We start from the raw sequence: 20,387 nt of genomic DNA on the forward strand, positions 1-20,387 counted from the left end.
TTACATAAGTTGGAGTGGAACTTAAGTATCTTGTGGTCCACCAGGGGGCAGACTATGAGTGTACCAGTTGCTACCATACAACGTTCAAGGGAGCAATAAACAAGACAAAACATGCTTCCTGAGCTGACAACTAATAAATATCAAATGCATTTCATTACTGAAAGTAATGATACTACGATAGTGATTTCATGGAAGTGCAACCATTTTGTAGCAACAATCTGTTTTGTGTTTTTCAGTAAGTGTAGGTTTTTTATTTTTATTTTTGTAAATTTCCTGAATTGAAAATGAATGTTTTAAGTACAGTAATTTGTGTAATAATCACCTAGCCTGCAACTGACGTGTCCAGCCAGAAGAAAGGGGCAAAGGACCTTAAAATGAAGGTAGAGGTGGCCCAAAAGAGCCTTCATGTGGACCCAAGGCAGAAGTAAAGCATGTGTCTACTCTCTGCACTTCAAAAGGCTTCAGAAATACATAATACCCCAGCTCTTTCAAATGTAAATCTAGGTAAATGTGAATAGAAAACAAATTAAAAAGTAGGCCACTCAGCCCCGCACAGTATTTGAATTGAAGGACACATCCAACATCCAAGTGTGTTTGCTTAGGGAAATCCTTTCAGATCGTTGATAAATGCTTCACCTTTCACCTGCAGAATGCCGCACACAGAGATGGGGTTTCTTTCCCCAGAGGACATACAGGTGAGATTCTTTTTGATTGGATTTTTCTAACTTCCTCCTTTATGTATATTTGAGACACATAGGAAATGGGAGACCATTTCTGATGTTGACTTTTTCTGAGATCATGCCATTTTGCCTTGCTGCGTATTTGTTCATTGTTTCTCTACTGGTCTAGTCTATTGTTTCGTTAGCTTCAACAGTCTCTGCGACAGCACCATATCTGATTGTCTGTTTACTGAAAGTGCTTGGAAACTTTTACCAAACATTTCCAAACTTTATCATTGATGGAAGTCTTGTGATTTCTTTGGTCTGGTTTCCCTTCTAAAGAAAACGTGGTTGAGAAACGACCTCACGTAGTGGTCACAAGGCATGACAATAATTGACTCTGTTGAAGAAATGAAGCGCCCAATTTGTCTTGCTCTGGGGCACACTGAGGCCCATCTGTGGTTACTTTGTATTGCATACACAGCCATAATGCAGTACAAAGTGCAAGTACATTTGCAGCAGTTTATCAAGTATTATCAAAAACGTTAAGATAATCACATCACCTAAATAAAGGGCTGTATACTTTGTTTAAAAAACTAGAGCAAGCCTCTTCAATTGGACTTCTTTTGTTTTATATTTCTTTCCTCTAGTCAGGCAGTGGCATGTGGAGTAAAATGCCTCATAAGGCTAAAGTTTGCAAATTAATTAATATTTAGATTATTTTCCATTGATACTGATACCTGTCAAACTGTCAAAATCACTTTTAAATTCAAGCCTTTGTGTAGGTTTTGTGCTGTCACTTTCCATAACTATCGACAGAAATTTCCAGAAAATGTAACTTGTTTTTAAACAAACCTGTTTTCCTGACACAATCAAGCCAATACTTTCTTCTTTCATTATTTGCTTTATTTTATGAGATATGCCCTTTCTGAATAGACTTGAGGATTTGCATGCATTTAATGCCAAACAATCTCATTTTTCAATATTACATTTTTTGAGTGCATTGTATTGGGAGGCTCACAGGTGGGCTTTAGGGAACATAGGGCTGAATCACAACATGAATAGAAGTTATCACTTAAAATGTATATCTGTGTTTATTGTGTACATAATGGCAATGAGTATTTAAGAACTGTCCTAGAGACCATGCTAAGTTGGACGCAGTTTCAAAAATGGAAATGAATTGGCCCTCACTTGACTGATTTGTGCAGTGTATGGTTGGTAGATCCAGGAGAGTATCTTCCCTGGGTTTTATCATCCTATGCTGTACAATAGACCTAATAAAGAGCATAGCTTAGCCTCTGATAATCTAAAGTAGCAGGGCCAATTTGGCGAGAAGGGCCTGGGAGTGGTGGATTCCATATTTTTTGAGGAAGCTTGCCCAGAAGACTATTTGCCCCTCAGCCACACTTTGGTTTGTATGACCCCCTTATGTGCTCTGTTTCTCTTTCCTGAAAGGGAGGCATTGTGACTGCTTTTTCCTGAATGCTTAAATAGCAACCAAGCACTCAGACAGTGTTCTTTGAAAAAGCAGAACTTTTACTTCTACGTCTGAAAAGATACAGGTCAGGGGGTGTCTAAAACTTTACGAACAATGCAAAGCTTCAAACATGGGTTTGTTTAGTGAGTTATACAATAGTTCTCTGTTTTCATTTCCTGCTTGTTTCTTGACAACATTTTCTGTCAGAATACTCTGAGCAATACAAAGACACAGACACAAGATACGGTGGGTGTTTTCAATAACAACTTTAGCTCATCAGATTTTCTTGAGAATTTTAGTTTTATTTGCTGTGTTAATTTCTTTTTTTACTCGGTATCTTAAGTGTGTATTGTTGTATTTAAATTATTGTTGTATTCGATGATAAGAGCACACAGGTTCACTTTTCATGATATACTAGATACAAGCTACCATTATGTGATTTATGTTTTACAGTTAAAACTATTATAACCTTTGTCTTTTTTTTTGCAGATAGAATTGCTAATATGCTAATACATTTTTTTTTTCCGAATGAGTTCAGCTCAGTTCACTTCTGCTGTAAATATTACATTTGCTTTATGTTGTCAAATGTTGCGTAGAGGCTGAACCATGATTACTACCATTTCTCTCAATAGGGTGGCTGATTATGTGGCTATGGGCTCTGAGGTGATTAAGGGGTCTGAGGTTGAGGCCCAATTCCAGTAATAATTCAAGATAAAGATTGTCTGGAGGCCAGGTCCAACTATGAAGGATTGTGAATTCTCTGAAAAAGGTAAGAAGAAATATTTTGAAGCCATTTTCAAAGATATGTACAGCTATTGTATCTCAAACCAGTCTTTGCTTACAATAGCCACAAAATTGTCATTAAGGTGCAAGCCCAGTCCCCTGATCTGTTGCTACATTTTTGTCATTCCTATTCTGATGATCTGCAGTATGAGGCCATTTTTAATCACATTCATTGTCTGACGTCCATGTTATAGGCCCATTACAATTTTGCACAGTGGAAATACTGCATGGACTGGAACCCAGTACTGTATGCCTCTCTTTGACCTTTTCAGCCCTTGTTTTTCCCACTATGCAATGCATTGAGTTAATTCAATAAGAATTATAACATACCAGTGCAACTCAATGTGCATTGTCCTGGGGCCTGGTGCCTCCTTGTGGGATATAAAGGGACATGACCTTCACATGTGAATCATAGGGCCGTGCTTGTTCCTGACCCCCCAGGTCAACCGGAGGTCAGTCACAATTTACACCTCTGTGCCTCTGGCATTTTTATTCTGGAAACGATATGCCCTCATACCAGATAAATCAGTGGGATGTAAATTGAAGCTCCCGTCCTTGCGTACCCATCGTTGGGAAATTAGAAAACACGAGCGCAATTAGTATGATGTTTTTTCCCCCCTCAGAGCAGTCAGTTACACCCCTTTGTGCATTGAGCTCTGGAATGATGGAGGAGTGTCTGCTAAACATTTAAAAATAGACAAGACAGAGGGGAACTCCTGACAATGTCGTGTCATTTTTAAAAGATCACCCCACAATGAGTGTATTTCTGTTTTTTTCCATCACCTCAGCGAACAGAATGCATGCTTGAAATTGATTTTTTCAGTCACCTTTTAACGGCTTTTAAATGCCAGTAGTTTGTGATGAATAAATTAAACAAGTTCAACCATTAAACATATGGCTCTTCTGTGGTTGATGTATTTATATTAAAATAGACCACATAATGTACTGTTCGCTTCATATTTGTAGACAAAATAAATAACTCAGTCCCCACACACACACACATGCACAACCACAACATGCACGCTTATACACACATGCACACTTACCCACACTTACAAACACACACACACACACACACATGCATCATTTAGCTCTCCCACTTCCAGATACATAGATTGCTTTTTCCTCCCCCAATATATTCTATGCCTTAGAGTCCTGACAAAGGCACAGCTCTGACTGAATTATGGAGGTAAATGAAGGCCCATATTTGACTGCGCTTTGTCTTTCATTTGATGAACAGCATGTAATGACTCTGTCTAAGGTAAATGGCTTCTGATTTGTGGCACAGCTGTCCTTTACCATTCCATTTGTACCATCCCTTCTGTTTACATGCACATGCATACACATGCGTAGAAGTGCAGGCACACACATATAGGCAATATGTGCAATATAGAGCTCACAGTGTTAACAATCTGAATGTGTGCTTTAAAACGTTACACCACTTAAAGAAGCTTTGTTCCTGAAACAGGAGTAATTCACAGTACTGTGCTCAAAAACGGCTGAATAGATATTTTCGCACTTGTGCATTTGGACCACACGGCAACACATTTGAACAACAAACACTAGAGTAGAATAGGGGCCTAAATGTAATGTGGCCTTGTGAGTATTTATAGATTTGTTCTGCACTTTTGAGCATAGTGTAGACCATGTATACGGATGTATGGACTGGGACACAGAGAGGCCCTCATATAGAAGAGTTACTTAGTCTGCACCAGGACAATAGCTAATCTAATCTACAATTGCTTCTAAAACAGGGAATTTAGGTTCAGGAATTGTGGTCTATAGCTTGCGGTTTTGGCTCTGACATCAGAACATGAATATGTTCAAAAGTATCACCTCAGGTTTGACTTGAATAATTTACATAATTTATGATGTCTGGGCTGCCAAATGCATGTATGATGTTTTGCATTGTACTAAAAATAAATACCAGTAAAGCATGATCATTTCATGTCAGCTGTATTCTACGAGAGGCAATGGTACTTGAAAAGATAAAGAGATGCTTTTAAATTCTAAATCTGGAGAAGATGTCATTTTGAAGTTTGTTTAAATTTGTTGGAGCATGAAGTAAAAATTGTTTTTAAAATGCAATGTAGGGAGACAGAATGAGATATGCTAATAGATAAAATGCTGTTTATCACAACTAGAAAATAATACGAGAGAATGAAGCTTCCTTAATTACCTATTAAAATATTATATCAATTTTTGAACATTTGAATGTATTTATACTATGTAAGCTTTTGGGAAGAAGACTAGTTTCTCTCAAAAGCATTTAGTTGTCATACAGGATTGTGCCAGCGTGTGTCACTATTGCAAAATATAATGTCCTATCAGCCCTCCAAGAATAGTGAGAAGAAATAATACGCGATTATATTTTCTGACCTGCAGATACATTTTCTTTTTGTCCATTTTTGATGTCAGTTTTATTATTGAAATTATTCATTTGTGGTTGTTTCTATTGCACAGTTTTAATTACAATATGTAGATTTTTTTACTGGTACAGATACAGCTATAGTTTTAGATTTAGTTAAAGACTATTTGCGCACACGCACACATACACACACACACACACACACACACGTGCGGCTGACTCTATTTAAAGCTGGAGTCAGGGCTTTGATTGCTTGCAGATCAGCAGTGTTCCTCTTGTGTGATGATGAAATGAAATCAATGAGCAGTGGCCACTGGCCAGCAGTCTCACAATTATGCTCAGATCAGGTAGCACAGATGATTCAGTCTGTATGAGTCTATCTAGTATGAGTCTATTTAGTCTTTTGAGATATATATATATATATATATATATAGAGAGAGAGAGAGAGAGAGATAAATAGATAGAGAGAGAGCGAGACATAGAGAGAGAGAGAGATGCTCATAGCAATGTGTGATCACAACGTGCTATTTTCAACATATTACTATTGAAAATAGCTACTTCATTCTAAAATTGATCCAGAAATTTTTGCATGTCTGAGCTCTTGTTTGTGCTGTAGGGCTATTTGCAGATGGGAATGACATTTAAATCACTTAGCACCATCAGTCCTGATTCAGTCGAGTCCTGATTGAAATTTTCTGTACGGGGGAAGAGGAGGTGCCCCTACCAGTGTTCATACTGAATAGACGTTTGTTGACTGCACTTTCATTAAGGAGTAAATGAATGTGATGAGTTGTGACATTAGAATACTGCTGGAACAAATGATCCAGGCGCACTCAATCCAATCGGGCCAATTTTTAAAGATCCTCAGCCTCACGGAGAGAGTTGTTTATTTAAGATGGGGGCCGAGGGGACCGCGGCGATATTGGAAAAGCAGGTCTGGGCTGTTTTTGAATTGGATTGCACGCTTTAACACAGAGACAGATTGTAAAGTGTGATTTTATTAAATCCTTCATTAGGATTCATCAGCGAGATTGGATCAGAAAAAGGTCACCGTGCAAATGCGTTTTCTCCATGCGGCAAACGCCTGGGCAATGGCGGCGCTGAAACAAATTTGCTGTGAAAATGGGGAAAAAAAGCTGATTACAGACCGGCGCAGAAGCGCAAGGTGAAGCTGACATTATCTCCCGCCTCCGACGCCACCGGGATGCACTTGCCACAAATCATTTGTATGCTCTCATTTTGGCAAGCGGGCCTTAATATTGCTTACTGCTTACAGAGCAGATGACTTTCTAGGTTGGGGGGGCGGTGGAAATCCACAGCGAAGTGGGGGTGATAGTACAGAGGGCATCCTCCTTGAGTTTGTTCCTGAATCAAGTGTGCAATTCTTTGTATCACATGTTATGCGTGCTTTGGTATGTGTGTGTTTGGATATTTGTGTGTACATGTGCATGTGGGTGTGTGTGTGCCTGTGTGAGTGCGCTAGTGCGTGTGTGTATGCTCGTGCACGCACGTGCATATGCCTGTACATGCACATGGGTGAAAGTGTATACATGCTGAGTCTTAATAATAGACTATACATATCGGCTGTTCTGTTTTGTGTTGGCCTGCTATATCAGTGTAATCAAGTACATTATCTAAAGGTTACCTCTTTCCTGCACCTTGTTGAAAACCAAGGTTACAAATCAAGAATAGGTGATATTTTATAAAATAATGAGTGTGCCATTCTTTTGTAATCTTTGCATTGTTTTGTCTGTCCCTGCCCTGCCTCTGCCCCTCACCCTCTCAGCCCCCAGCTCTGTTCTCCACTGTGTCTGTGAAACATCTGTATTTTTCCAGCAGACCCCATGCTCTTGCTTGCATGAATACAGCCCTGAGGTACTGAAAGTGCTGGCAGACCAGACAGCAGTGCCCACCCCCTGCCCCACCTTCCCCTGATCTCTTAAGTGCAGAGTAAAAAAATGGCCCCCTCAGAAAGGTGCACTCTGCATGTCAGTTCCAGAGGGGCCTGGATCTGTGTGATCATAATCAATATTAATGTCAAATCCATGCAAAAAAAAAGTCCAGGGAACCCCACTGTGTGTATGTGTGCAGGCATATGTGGGTTTGTGTGTGTATTTGTGTGTGTGTGTGTGTGTGTGTGTGTGTTTTCTGTGTACACATTTAATCACACTCGAATGAGTGCTTTTAAAGACACTTCCTTCATTAACCTCAGCCAATTGTAGAAAGTGACTGGGGCAGAAGTAGCTAACAATGACCTAGATTCTATGGTGAAGCCCCCAGGATCCAACTGGCGTATCTGCAAAGTGTGGATCAGTGACAAGCCCTCTGCAGCACACTGCTCAGCTCCAAGTACTGTTTGTGGTGCATGACCAAGATGACAGCTGCCATCCACCATGATGTTTTCTGCATTTGGGTTGTATTTTTATTTTTATTTTTTTAAATTGATATAATCCAGCACAATCTTTTTGTCTTTAAAAAGCAAAGTGTGTGTGTGTGTGTGTGTGTGTGTGTGCCGATGTATATATACCATGTGTATACACACACACACACACACAGAACGTTATACAATTTTAGAGGGTTATATATGGTGGCGCTGAAATAAAAATAAAAAAACAAATACAGAAAGAAACTTGCAGCCATGAAGTGTAACATGCAAACATACAAAAAACTAGCAGTACTCAGGTACAGATGCAGAACGCAAAAGCAGAATTGTGACTTGGATAACAGAAATGCTTTATAGTGAACCCAGTACCATTGAATTGTTGGCATGGTTTGCACAGGATGACTCCAAAGTATGAGAGCTCTCCATCGCTGTTGATGGTACCTCAGTGGCTGCCTCTCACTCTGTAAAGAACCTGGGGGTGGTCCTGGATGACTAGCTGGACTTCATGGAGCACATCACAGGAACATCACGGTCCTGCAGATAACCCCTGTACAACATCAGGAGGATTCAACCATACCAGACCACAAATTCTACCAAGCTACTCGTCCAGGGCATGGTAATGCCCTTCTAGATTACAGCAACTCCCGTCTTGCAAGCCTACCAGACTGTTCAATACAGCCACTACAACAAAACGCTGCTGCCCAACTTCTCTTCAACCTTCAAAGTTACTGTGTGTAACTCCCCTGTTGAGGTACCAGTTGCCACCAGGAATAGGTTCAAAGTCCTGATAAAGGCCTACACTGCAACCAACAGGACAGCCTGTTGCATGCTGCATTTGTGCTATCATCTTGATGTTGTAGCTCTTAGTCATATTTCTTGTAATCATGCCTCACTTCTAGCTTGATTTGCCATAACTTTACAGACTTAGCCTGTGCTTACTGCATGAACTAGACTTGATGTTCATGGCTATGGATAAGTGATACTTAATGGGAATTGTAGCTCATCGGACCTGTGTTTGGAGTTATGTACAGTTTTTGAAACATCACATCACTATAGCTTCTTTGGAATTACTTGAATTTTAACTTGAAGTAAAAGATTTTCTTGCTTTACACCGCAAGCCCCTGAATGTCCTATATTTGCCCTTATAAAGCTTCTATAAATATCTGAAATATATTTAATTCCACACAAACCCTGCACTGCAGGGCCACAAGTTTTTGCTTTTCAGTTTTTTTATGACTTTAATGACTTTTAATTCTTTACCACATCGCCTCCTATAAAATTATGACAGATACTATCTGTTAAAGCATGTCAATGATATGAAATTATAAGTTGCCCTGATTAAACAGTGCATCTTAATGTAATGTTTGTTAACACAGTGCACCACTTTGGTTAATTCAATCCTACAGGAATAGGCTGATGTATGGGTGTCATTGTCTGGTTCTGTCAAGAAGTAAACAGTAAATCCCTGTAGCTGGTTTGCAGACACACAGAAAATCTTTATAAGTTATTTTTTTAGGAAAGTTTCTCTATCCGCACTACAGGAATAATGCCAATCTATGCCCCCATTTCCCCACAATGCGAGTCTCCTCAGAAACGTACCCCCTCCTTGAAGACAGAAACCCTCTCAGTGCACAGTGAGAGGCCACCTGCGTTCTCCGGACAGATATCTGACAGTTATCTGCCTGGGTGAAAGCCTTTGGAAGACATTGTAGCCATCCCAGTCAATGGCCTAACTCAGCCGCTGCTGTACACTCTCTGTGGCCTTCCGTCCTCTCAGCCACACACCAGGGGAAGCGGGAAGAGACTTTGTGAATGGGAGTCTGGAGAGTGAATAACCCTCTGTTGCAAACTTGAGAGAGAGAGAACGGCCATTGTATGCTTCTGGCTCCATGCAGTCAGGTGATCTGATCAAGAATTCAGGAAGTCCCAGAGACTGGTGAAACTAGGATGCATCTGTCTCATTGTCTCAGGGAACAGTTGTTAAAGCAGTGAAGTCAAACGAGGGGAAGATTTATTTTCCCATTCCTGTTTTCTTTATTTTTCTTTTTGCTTCAGTCCCTCGTGTGTGTTCATCAATAAATGTACTGCATTCTACCGTCTATGTTCACAATGTACCCACAATCCCTTGCCTGAATGGTTCCTTATAACACTGTTGTATTTATTTTGGCAGTTGCTGGGCTTCTGAAGAGGCTTCCTTTCCCAGAAATGCTATGTTTTCTGTCTGTTGTTCGGCCTGTGTTGTTATTCGTCTTCTGAGAAGCGGATCGATGGCTTAAAGTGTTCAGCCACAGGAGGACTGTAAGTCAGTCAGTAGAGTAGAGTGCAGTAAAGTTATTGCTTTGTTCCGTGCCATTTTTAGAAGTGATGCATAAGGCTTTAAAAACCCCTTCCTGCTAGCAGACACTGATGGCATCTGTTATCACTTTGTTTTCATTCGTTGTCACTCCGGTCTTGACCAGGGTGCGATATTTAATTATTTATTTATTATTAGTATCATTTTTGCAGAACGGGCATTGCATTTGGGTTGCGTTTAGCTTAGTCTCTGTAAAAAAAAAAAAGCATAGCTGGAAGTGACACTTTGATGTTTAAACCTTGACGGAGACCTTCCCTGCCCATCATGCAGTTCTTCTCTGCTGCGAATGGTTCCTCCCGTGGTACTTCATTAGCGGTGTGGATGCATGTGTGATAAAGTGGCTATGATGCAGGACAAAGGGAGGACGAGGACATTTGCATGTAAATAGCTCTGCACCAGTCTGCCACGAGATGACAAAGGGCACTCAGGAACACTGTTGTTTCCAAAAAAAGAATAAAATGGGGCAGGGGCACCTCGGGTTTAAGTGCCTCTCTGCTTCCCCTCATGCTTACCAAAACCAGTCCCAGGGCTGCCTCCTTCCTTCCCCACACCAACTGACAGGAAAAAGCGAGAGAAGATTTGTCAAATGTCAAATTAATTATTATTCATTTATTTACAGTATGTAAGGTTTTCCTGTTACACGGGACAAATGACTACTGTTGCCTGTCATTGCATACTCACATATACACTCACACACACACACAGGCTGCATGACATATTTATTTTTGAAATAAAAACATCTATTGCTTGATCTTTCTATCTCCCCTTCTCTCTCTCTCTCTCTCTCTCTCTCTCTCTCTCTCTCTTTCTCTCTCTCTCTCTCTTTCTCTTTCTCTCTTTCTCCCTCCCTCCTCCTCCTCCTCCTCTCTTCCCCCCTCCCTCTTATGCTGCAATTTCCCAAGTGTGCTTTTAAAGTGCTTGCATGATTTAAATACACTGCCTTCCCCCAGAAATACGTTCTCTGCCTCTCCAGATGAGTATAGGAAGAGAAAACAAAGGGACTGGAGATTTTATCACGCAGCGTCTAAAACCAGCAGGTCAGAATCCTGCATGCTGGGCCAGATGAGTTTCCACTCGATGACTTCTGCGCTAAATTGCTGCCGCTCGGCCTCCACCGCGCGCTCGCCCTCTCCATCTGCTTCACGGAGGCAGAGGGCTCCGGCGTCCATGTCTGATAGAGGATCTCACCTCAGCCCCATCCTCCCTCTTGCAGGGCTTCATTCACAAACTCTGCTTTCGTCTAATTGAACTGCGGTGTGACGAGGGGGCCTTTTTTGGGGCTAAATTGTAGATCTTGTTTCATCTTCCCGGTTGGCGTGAGTGTTTGTGTGTGCATTTGTTCATGGTGCGGAGGTTGGGGGGGGGGGATCGTGCTGCATCCCTGGCCTTTATTATAATAATACGAGTCACGCTGTCTGAGCCTGTCCTTGTCAATTGCCTTTTCTGCCCGGCCTCCCTGTCACTCATGACAACTAACTGTTGTCCATCATCACAGATGGATGTGAAATGAGGTTCGTGGGACTTTAAAATATTGAACTATGTGAAAACTACTACATTTTCTTTTTGGAATATTCAAAAAAAATGGATGAACAGGTTTTTTTTATTAGTACCCTGAGCTATGTACTAAGCATTTATGTAATGGATATAGATTATCTTAAATGAAGGCTTTTTACAGTGTAACATGAGAGGTTCCTTGAATTACATTACTTGAAATCCCATTCAGTGGATTTTTATTGATGTACAGTACACTCTATTTTTTTTTTGTTTGTTTTTATACTTCTGTCTATGAGTCCTCATCTTTTTATTTTTATCTCATTCCTTATTTCTTTTTTGTTGCTGTGTTGTTGGCTTTTTCTTTATTTCAATAAAATTACTACCTGCTCACATGGGTAATCCTCACCGTCTGATACTGACTAGACACGGAGGCACAAGAATAAAAACAGACAGACCCACAAAAGACTTTGGCAGATCCTTTTTCTTCAAGCCACCTACTCAAGAGAAAAAAAGAAAATTTTCCATCTCTCCATTTAATTTCCCAGTGATGTATTAGGACTCAAACTAACCCTTACTTTTCCCTGAGATGCCATATGGTATCAGACTAATCTGGTCCTTCCTGCTGATTGGGAGAGGGGTACCTTCTGTAATTAGATCAGATTAGGGGGAGCCTGAGGGAATGGAGCCGGACGCTGCCGTCTGGCTGCTGAACCCACACACTGGGGGCCTGCCGAACCGTGTCCGGAGAGAGAGAGCCGGAGGACAGCAGGCCCAGAGTGAGCCAGCTCCCTACGCCGGACACACCGCGCCTCCCAGGCCGGGCTCTGCTCTGTTTCACTCCTTAACCAACACAAAACATTACAGTCTTTTCAACCAGCCTGGATAGTGAAAATAACAGGACTTCAATTCCAAGATCCAACCCGAAGCAGTGTTTTCTTTTTCTCATCTTTAATGAATGCGGTTTTCAAGACTTAACTTGCCAGTGCCTTGTTTTGGAAGCTGAATATAGTTTTGCAAATTACTACGAGTAGCAACATGTTCTAAAGAGATTTGTAACCACAGTCAACCCGGAAAACAATGTATTTATAATGTTTTCATATCTCATTTGCTCAAAATACATTCATCTAAAATACTTGCCACTCAGTTTGGTGCACTCATAATGAGCCAAGGAGAGTACCATGTCCATCCTCCAACAGGGCAGCAAAAGAGGATTGCTTTGAAGTCGGTTGTCTGCGCACAAGCACTACACAAAATGTACTGATTTAGAAATTCCCCACATCTAGGCATCATATAAGGAGTTATTTTTTACAATTCTGCTAAAGTTATGATTTGAAATAGAATTAATTTATGCGCTTTTTTGTTTTCTTTTGTCAGATTGGCTCATCCATCTATTGACATCCTTCAGTTACAGACTTTTCACCATTTTCTATTTGTCTGTTTGTTGTAAAAATATTTTCATACGTGCCACATGTATGTTCTCTTTCTTGCTTCAGATGACTCAGACTTTGAAAAATTGCAATCATCGATTGTCTCTGCAGTATAAACATAAATTTATGACTGAAAATATTTCATTGACTAATTTTCTGCCAAATCTCTAAAACTTGCACTGATTCATCCAGCTATTCTTCACATGTTTGCTCCAGGGCAAAATGTTTAATTCTTTGAGCTTTGCTTGCTTTACAAGCAGAGATTTTACAGTGAGACCAGATTGACAGAATGATGTGCCTAACTTCAGTCATTGTCATGAGAATGATTGAATATCTCTTAGTTCTTCATATGCAGGTCCATTGCAGTGCCCCCCCTTGTTTGCATAATAATGTAGTGTTAGTGATGGCAGAGTGAGTTTAGTGAAGTGCGGGTAAAACCCCTATATCTAGCATTACAGTTCAGCTGGCCTCATATCTACAGTTTCCCATCATAATGCCTGTGGTGCTATAGTACAATACAATTGTCTTTGTGCACAGGGCTGTTTCTCTTTATCTCCCACTACCATTCTTGAGCATATGTCATTTGGAAGTGCTCTGCTAATTAGGAGACCCTATTGTTGCAAACTTTGCTGCTGTTGTTGCTGTCAGGGGCCTTTTGGCCTAACAGGAGGTCTTGTAGGAGCCTTAATGGGTTTACCTCAGTGTGGCCCGTCATTAAGATTTATCAGATCTTTCACCACCTCCTCTTCTGACAGCAGAATGGAGGAGGGGGTACAGTTCTTATCTTTAGTCCTCCACCCCTTCTGTGAATGGTAACTGAGTAAGAAATGTGGTCATCTGTGTCAAAAGTCAACTTACCCAGGGGCTCTGTCCTCACAGAAAAATGGTTGGCTACGTGTTTTTTGTTGTTATAAAGATCTGGGGGTTGAGGGAAAGGAAATCGACCAGAATTAATATTTTTCAGATCTGTTATATTGGGTGCATTTGTTTCTATGTGTGTGTGTTCTATCTGTGTATGTGTGTGCGTATGTGTGTGTTTGGGGGGGGGGGGGGGTTTGGAAAGGGGACGGGCTTCTGAGTTCAGTGTGTGAGAGTGTTTTTATACATTGACTAAGTCCTAAACTAGCAGTGTGACTTCAGAGTAACAACCTTGATCTTGTTCAATTTTTTTCAATTACAGGCTTTTTAATTTTCTCCAGTGAATCCAGTCTCCTCTATCGGAAACGTCCTGTGAGGAGAGCGTACAAACACAATTAGTGTACCGACAGCTGCAGCATATAGCAGCTAATTAGATCATTAAATAAGACCAGAAACAATGAAGTACAGAGCAGCATGTGTGGGTGTGTGTGTGTGTGTGTGTGTGTGTGTGTGCGTGCGTGTGTGTGTGTGCGTGTGTGTGTATGGCAAACAAGTACAGAATAAAGCATAAGAATAACAATAATTATATGTAATGCTTCATATATCAGTAATAGGAATATATCTATTTTGGGACTGGTGTGTTCAGAAAGCCAAAATCAACCTTAAACCCTGAAGCTGTTCTATGAGTCTGCTGTAGGTGCCTGGTCGGTCTTAACCCCTTTCTAGTTAACATTGGTCCAGTGGTTTCATACTTTGTAGTAATGTAATTGTTGGCGCAGTGGTTATGCATTTTGTGGTAAGGCAATGTGCTTTATTTGCCTTGGAGTAACAATCATCTGAATTATTGAGTAGTGTTTGTTATTTGGCACCCTGGAACACTAGATTTTCAGTTTTAAGCCTTTTTAAAAACAAAAATGGTACCCCTGTAAACATGTTGAAACCTGCTATCTGCATCACCTTTGGGATCACTGGATAGTTCAGATATTAGGCCTTTTGTTTTGTTATGCAGGAGACTGTGTATTGTATTGATGTATTGATGATCATTCATATCACATGATGATTGTCGTAAAGGTGACCTGTTCTGACTTGGAGCTCTTATTGGATGTATTACTCTTTTCAACCTGCTTTGTATAGGTGAAGAAACCATTTTGTTCATAAAGTATTGTATTGTAAATGTTGAATTAACAGGGTAAAATACAAGTCTATTTCCTTCCCATTTTGGCAAAGCATGGAATTAAGTGATGACAAGTGCTAACTGAGCACTCAAAACATTTCACAAGGTCTCATTTTAATTAAATTTACAAACATTGTATAAATATGAACTGAGTACCATAGTCTTGCCTCTGCAGACCAGTGTGTTAGCTTTTGCCACATGTCTTATTATGGTTCTGCAAATACACATTGTATTTAGCTATTTATTGAGGAAAAAATATGTATAGCACAATGTGACCGACTCTCCACATCTTCCTTATTAAGTCCCTGTAGGAATAGTCGTGTTCTCTATAGGCAGTATTTGTTAACTGCTTGCAAAGATACTTTGTGATACAAAGGACTGCTTTAAATTTCAAATGATCTCCTTCAGGGGGTAAATTAAAGCAAGCCATTGCTTCTCATACTCTTATCATGTCAACCTTTTCAGAAAGTGTCTATATTTTCCAATCCACTTCACCGCCATGTAGCCACGCTGCTCCGTTACCTGAATGTCAATCAGAATGTCAAAGCAGTCTTCATGTTGGAATGCACAATGGATCTTCTTAAACTGGCAGTTTTGGGGATAGGGGAATTACAGAAGATAACTCTGGGGAGATGGAAATAGATAGACCGTACACCTGTAGACATATGTGAAGTGAGGGAAAAGACTCAGTCCCAAAGCTACAGATTCCTCCTTTCTAGCTGATACTCAAGCAACAAAATTCACATTAACCATAATTACTTTGGTCAAAACAATAAGGATGATGATCTGAAAATGGTAATGCAGTGATATAAAAATGTTTGCATTTATTTCAATAAAAAATGTAATGTGATGATTCTGACAACAGCAGCACCACTACTAGTACTAGTACATGTACTATTACAACTGCTACTACTACTACCACTACTACCATTACTACTACTGGTACTACTACTGCTGCTGCTGCTACTACTGCTAGAACTATTACTACAACTACTACTACTGTCACGACAACTACTACTACTACTACTACTCCTACAACTAATAATAATAATAATAATAATAATAATAATAATAATAATAATTATCATCATAATCATCATCATCATCATCACCATCATCATCATCATAACAACCATAATAGTAATGATAATAATGATTCTTCCCATTCCTTCATCATGCATATCCTTTAAACTATTTCTGTCCCTTGTCAGACAAGCCTAAATGCACTTAAGCCACATGCTACATTAGATTACATTTAATTTAGATTAATTGAAAAATTACCATAACCAACAGTCATTAAAGTTAAAGCTTGCAGTAATGATTTCCAAAGGGGACGCCAATTGAAATGTCTTCACCCCCTTGCTGGACTATAAAGACTCTGCCACATTAAAATTCATGCATGAGGAAACATGCTCCATTATGTGATGCAGTGGAAGAAGGGACTGAAAGCCTGGTAACTGAATCTTCCTTCTAGTGAAAGAATGCAGACCCCTGCATCCGACCAAAAGACCAAGAGATCAAAGACTGGACCGAGGCAGGGACCTCAACCATTTGACCGCAAATCCGGTGCTGAGACCAAGATATCACAGCGAATAAGAATAAGACCACAAATCCAGTTTAGTGCTGTTAAAGACCTAATGTGAGACCCCATCACAGGGTCCCTACTTCTCTACATTAAAGCATAGGATCACAGTGCTAAATGACCTGGTCTGACTCAGCAGAGGTCTCAATGCTAATTCAACTCTACACACAATTTAAAAAATTGATGTGATGATAGGATCTAAACCATGCCATTTGTTCACTTCTGTTTCTTCCAGGAGCCAAACTCTGTATAACACTGTGGAGTTTTGTCTATGTTGTAGACTGTGTGGTAGGAAGGCTTGACATTATTCGCTTCCAGAGCTCTGACTCTGTTTTTGGTTCAGGATAGCACTTTATGCGCACCAAGGTAAATTCACTAAAAACTTGACTTGTGACTTTGATATATGTATGACTTGAAACTGAATAGGTGTGAGAAAGTTGGCTGAGACAAGCTAGCAGAGCAGACAAAACCATGGCCTAGCATTAGTGATTTTTTTAGTTATCTGCAATTAAATGTGCAGACAATGCAGATTCTGTATATAGCTCAATCAGTTTATTGATGCCCAGTATGTCCAGACAATCTCTTCATGGGTTTACTGTTTCAGGAATCCCCTGAACATCTGGGGTCTAATTCAAGATCAATAGGTTCCATTTCACATCAGAGATAAATTAAGTACTTGGTTTAACTTTGCTTGGTTCTTTCTATTTTGTTATGATTTTCTATCAAGGATTTCAATCTCATTTTATGCTCCACATTACAGTTAATGAATTTATAGTTTAGTTTCAAGAACATTAGCGCACTTAATAAGATTGTTAGGCTGTTGCAAGGCATACCACGATCATCCTTGCCATGAATGCTATGATTAACTTGATTTTTAGGGCATAGTCATTTGACACACACACACACACACACACATATACACATGCACAACATAATATGATTATATGATTTAATAAGTGATTAATGTATTTTGTACCCTGTGAAGATAAAAAGTAGGCTGTCCAGAATGCATGCTATTGTAGATTTAAAAAAACTAAAATCCAGGAATGTGACATTCAGCCAAGCATGCATAATACATTTTATCATTTGAATTTGTAAGTGCAGAAAGCATTCTCTGACTTGAAAATAAACATAATCAACAAACAAATACAAGTGGAACTTGTCTAAGGGCATTTAGACTGAAATTTGTCTGCATGATTAGCAGTCATTATTTTTATTGGATCTCTCTTCCCATAAGAAAATTCTTTGCATGACTACGTTAGTTCCCAAAGAAAGCTAGGGTGTTCATCCCTATCATGCAATGATAAGGATGAGACCAAAACACACCGTTTGGTTTATCATCATTATAACTAGTGGTTGTACTAATAATTATAACAACGGGGCGTCAGTTAATATATCCAGCTGTGGCATTTATTTATCTGTATAATAATGTGCCCCATGGTCCAGAATGACTCCTGACAATGCAATCCAACTGTGGCTGAGAGTCTGAGAACATTGGCCGTGGTGGGAAGGTTTCAGTCAGCAGGATATTCACTGGCTTCTCACATAATGTCTCATCAGGAAATCTGCGGCTTGCCTGCACCGCTCCAGAAGTTGTACAGTTCTCCTAACAGCCCTGCTGTTAGTGGAAAGGTGGTCTCATGAGGACCGAGCAGTGACTGGACATATCTGAATTTTTGTATGGTTTTCTAAATTGTTTGACGATAGCATTGGAGTAAAAATCTTAATTTCAGTTATGAAATATTTAAATGACCAAATTGGAATCACAATCAAGTGGTTATTGATGAAGATGAAGTGCTAAGTGGTTACTGGTGAGATACAAGATTCATATGAAGCAGCCGTATAAAATAGGGCATTGGCTTTGAAACAAGCACCTCCAGACAACGCTGCCTCATAACCAATCATGTCATTTAAAGTTTGTTTCCATCAAGACATAGTGAAGCACTGAACTTGTGAACAAGGCCAGCAGGGTACAGCAACTGCCAGCTGGTGCACACCACTCATCACTCAACACTCCCTTCTGTGACACAAAGTGTTCCATTTTTATCACCATTGGGAGATTCCATGTCAGAAATTGGCCTTTGCTTGGTAATAACATATTTTCTAACTGTGAAAAAAAAAAAAAATTATTCAATCACTGCTAGTCTTTTTCATTGCAGGTTATTCAAAATGGATGTTCTTTTGTTGACATTGTGGCCTATCGTTCTATTAATGGTTTCAGAGTCAAAATAGCTTCATGGTGGTATTACATGACTGGCTTAATAAAATTTTAGTTTTACAAAAAAATACCTCTGTCAAAAGTTCAGGCAATTCAAATAACCCATAACACAATCCATAGAGGTTAAAGGGAGTTTTGTCAGTTAAAGGGGGAAATAAAATGGGGAGGAGAAGTCTGCCAGAATAAATAAACAATGAATAATTCAAGAATAGAGTCTGTCAGAGAACAAGAAATTTTACTAAATGGCACTTCATTAATATAAAAAATATGTGGTTTTGAGTGATGTCAACTCATTCTCCCGCAGATATGTCACAGAGAACGGTTTAAATTATGTTTTAATGGTGTCAGCATGGCTATTATTGACTGTACTGGCTTGCCTCAACCAAACGATTGTCACAAATTGCCATGTGTATTATAGTCATTTTAGAAAAGGATAGCTGTGGAATATTTCCTTTTAATGGTGTCCATTTGGATCTGTCCCAAACTCAGGGTGTTTAAAAAATGTTACACAGACAAAAGATGGGGAAAAATGCCATTAAAGGGATGTCTGAATCATTCTGCAAACATTTACTAATCCTACTTTGTGCTATTGTAGCCAATACATCTACATGTGATAGTGCTTAACATACAGATACTAACCTAGGAACCTGTTGTACAGATCTGTTAATGCTTGGTTCAACCAACTAGATAACTTTACTGGATTTAAGTCACTGTGGTTTCAAAAGTAATTGAATAAACTAGATTGTCTTTGTTTGTTAATACTGTAATATTCACAATTTAGGTATGACAACTCAATTAATTATATTTTCTTACTTGTGACATTGTCGTTTGGTTTTATGATTTCAGGTGATAGATAGCAACTGGCAGTTGTTCAAAGTTATATTTTCTTTTGAGATATTCCACACCTTGATTAAACAAATCATCTCAGAAAATGTTTCCTTCAAATCTATTAGGCATTTTGCGTGACTATTACACATGTATTTTCCACACATAAAACGTGCAAATGTTTTTTATTATAGTTTTGTACTAAATTAAAAACATTGCATCATTTCAGTGACTGGATGACAGAAGGTGCAAGTGCTCATGAGGATGTCCATAACCTGCGCCCATAATAATAATAATAATAATAATAATAATAATAATAATAATTCCCCCTTACACTAACAGGCTGTACTGTGGTAGTCTTTTCTGGGGCACAACATAAAAAAATGCAACTTTAATGGGAAAGTGAGGGACAGCACTTTTCACCTGTCAGCTTCCATTAAGCGACATGGCGGCTGACCTTGGCGAGCTCCACATTAGGGCAGGGGTTTATTTTATCGTAATGATGTGACTGTGAAATCGGGTCTGTGTGGAGCGCAGATTCTCATTACTCCTCTCCAAATTAATTTGCAAGGTTGATTCTGCCCGCTCATGCATACAGAGATGATCCTGAGAGTAACGTGCCCATATATATATATATCAGAGGTGGGTAACCCAGCTTCAAAGAGTAAAAAGATTGACCATGTATTTGCTCCACACCATGCACTAAACCAGCTGACTCTAATTAGCATAGCTCTTCAGCATGATAGGAGAACTAATTATTATGATCAGCTGGTTTAGTGCATGGTG

General features: G+C 39.6%; 1 protein-coding gene across 1 annotated transcript in view; it reads left to right on the forward strand.

The window, feature by feature from the left end:
* The first annotated feature begins 2,236 nt into the window (after window positions 1–2,236).
* The window catches only part of myt1b (myelin transcription factor 1b), a 66,605-nt gene continuing 48,454 nt past the window's right edge, over window positions 2,237–20,387 (forward strand). Inside the window, exons 1-2 of the mRNA XM_035382633.1 lie at window positions 2,237–2,382; window positions 2,769–2,905. Of these exons, the coding sequence (XP_035238524.1) occupies window positions 2,878–2,905 (28 nt within the window). The 5' untranslated portion in view covers window positions 2,237–2,382; window positions 2,769–2,877. The remainder of the gene's footprint in view (window positions 2,383–2,768; window positions 2,906–20,387) is intronic.

The sequence above is a fragment of the Anguilla anguilla genome, chromosome 11 (assembly GCF_013347855.1).
Source record: "Anguilla anguilla isolate fAngAng1 chromosome 11, fAngAng1.pri, whole genome shotgun sequence".
Taxonomy (NCBI): domain Eukaryota; kingdom Metazoa; phylum Chordata; class Actinopteri; order Anguilliformes; family Anguillidae; genus Anguilla; species Anguilla anguilla.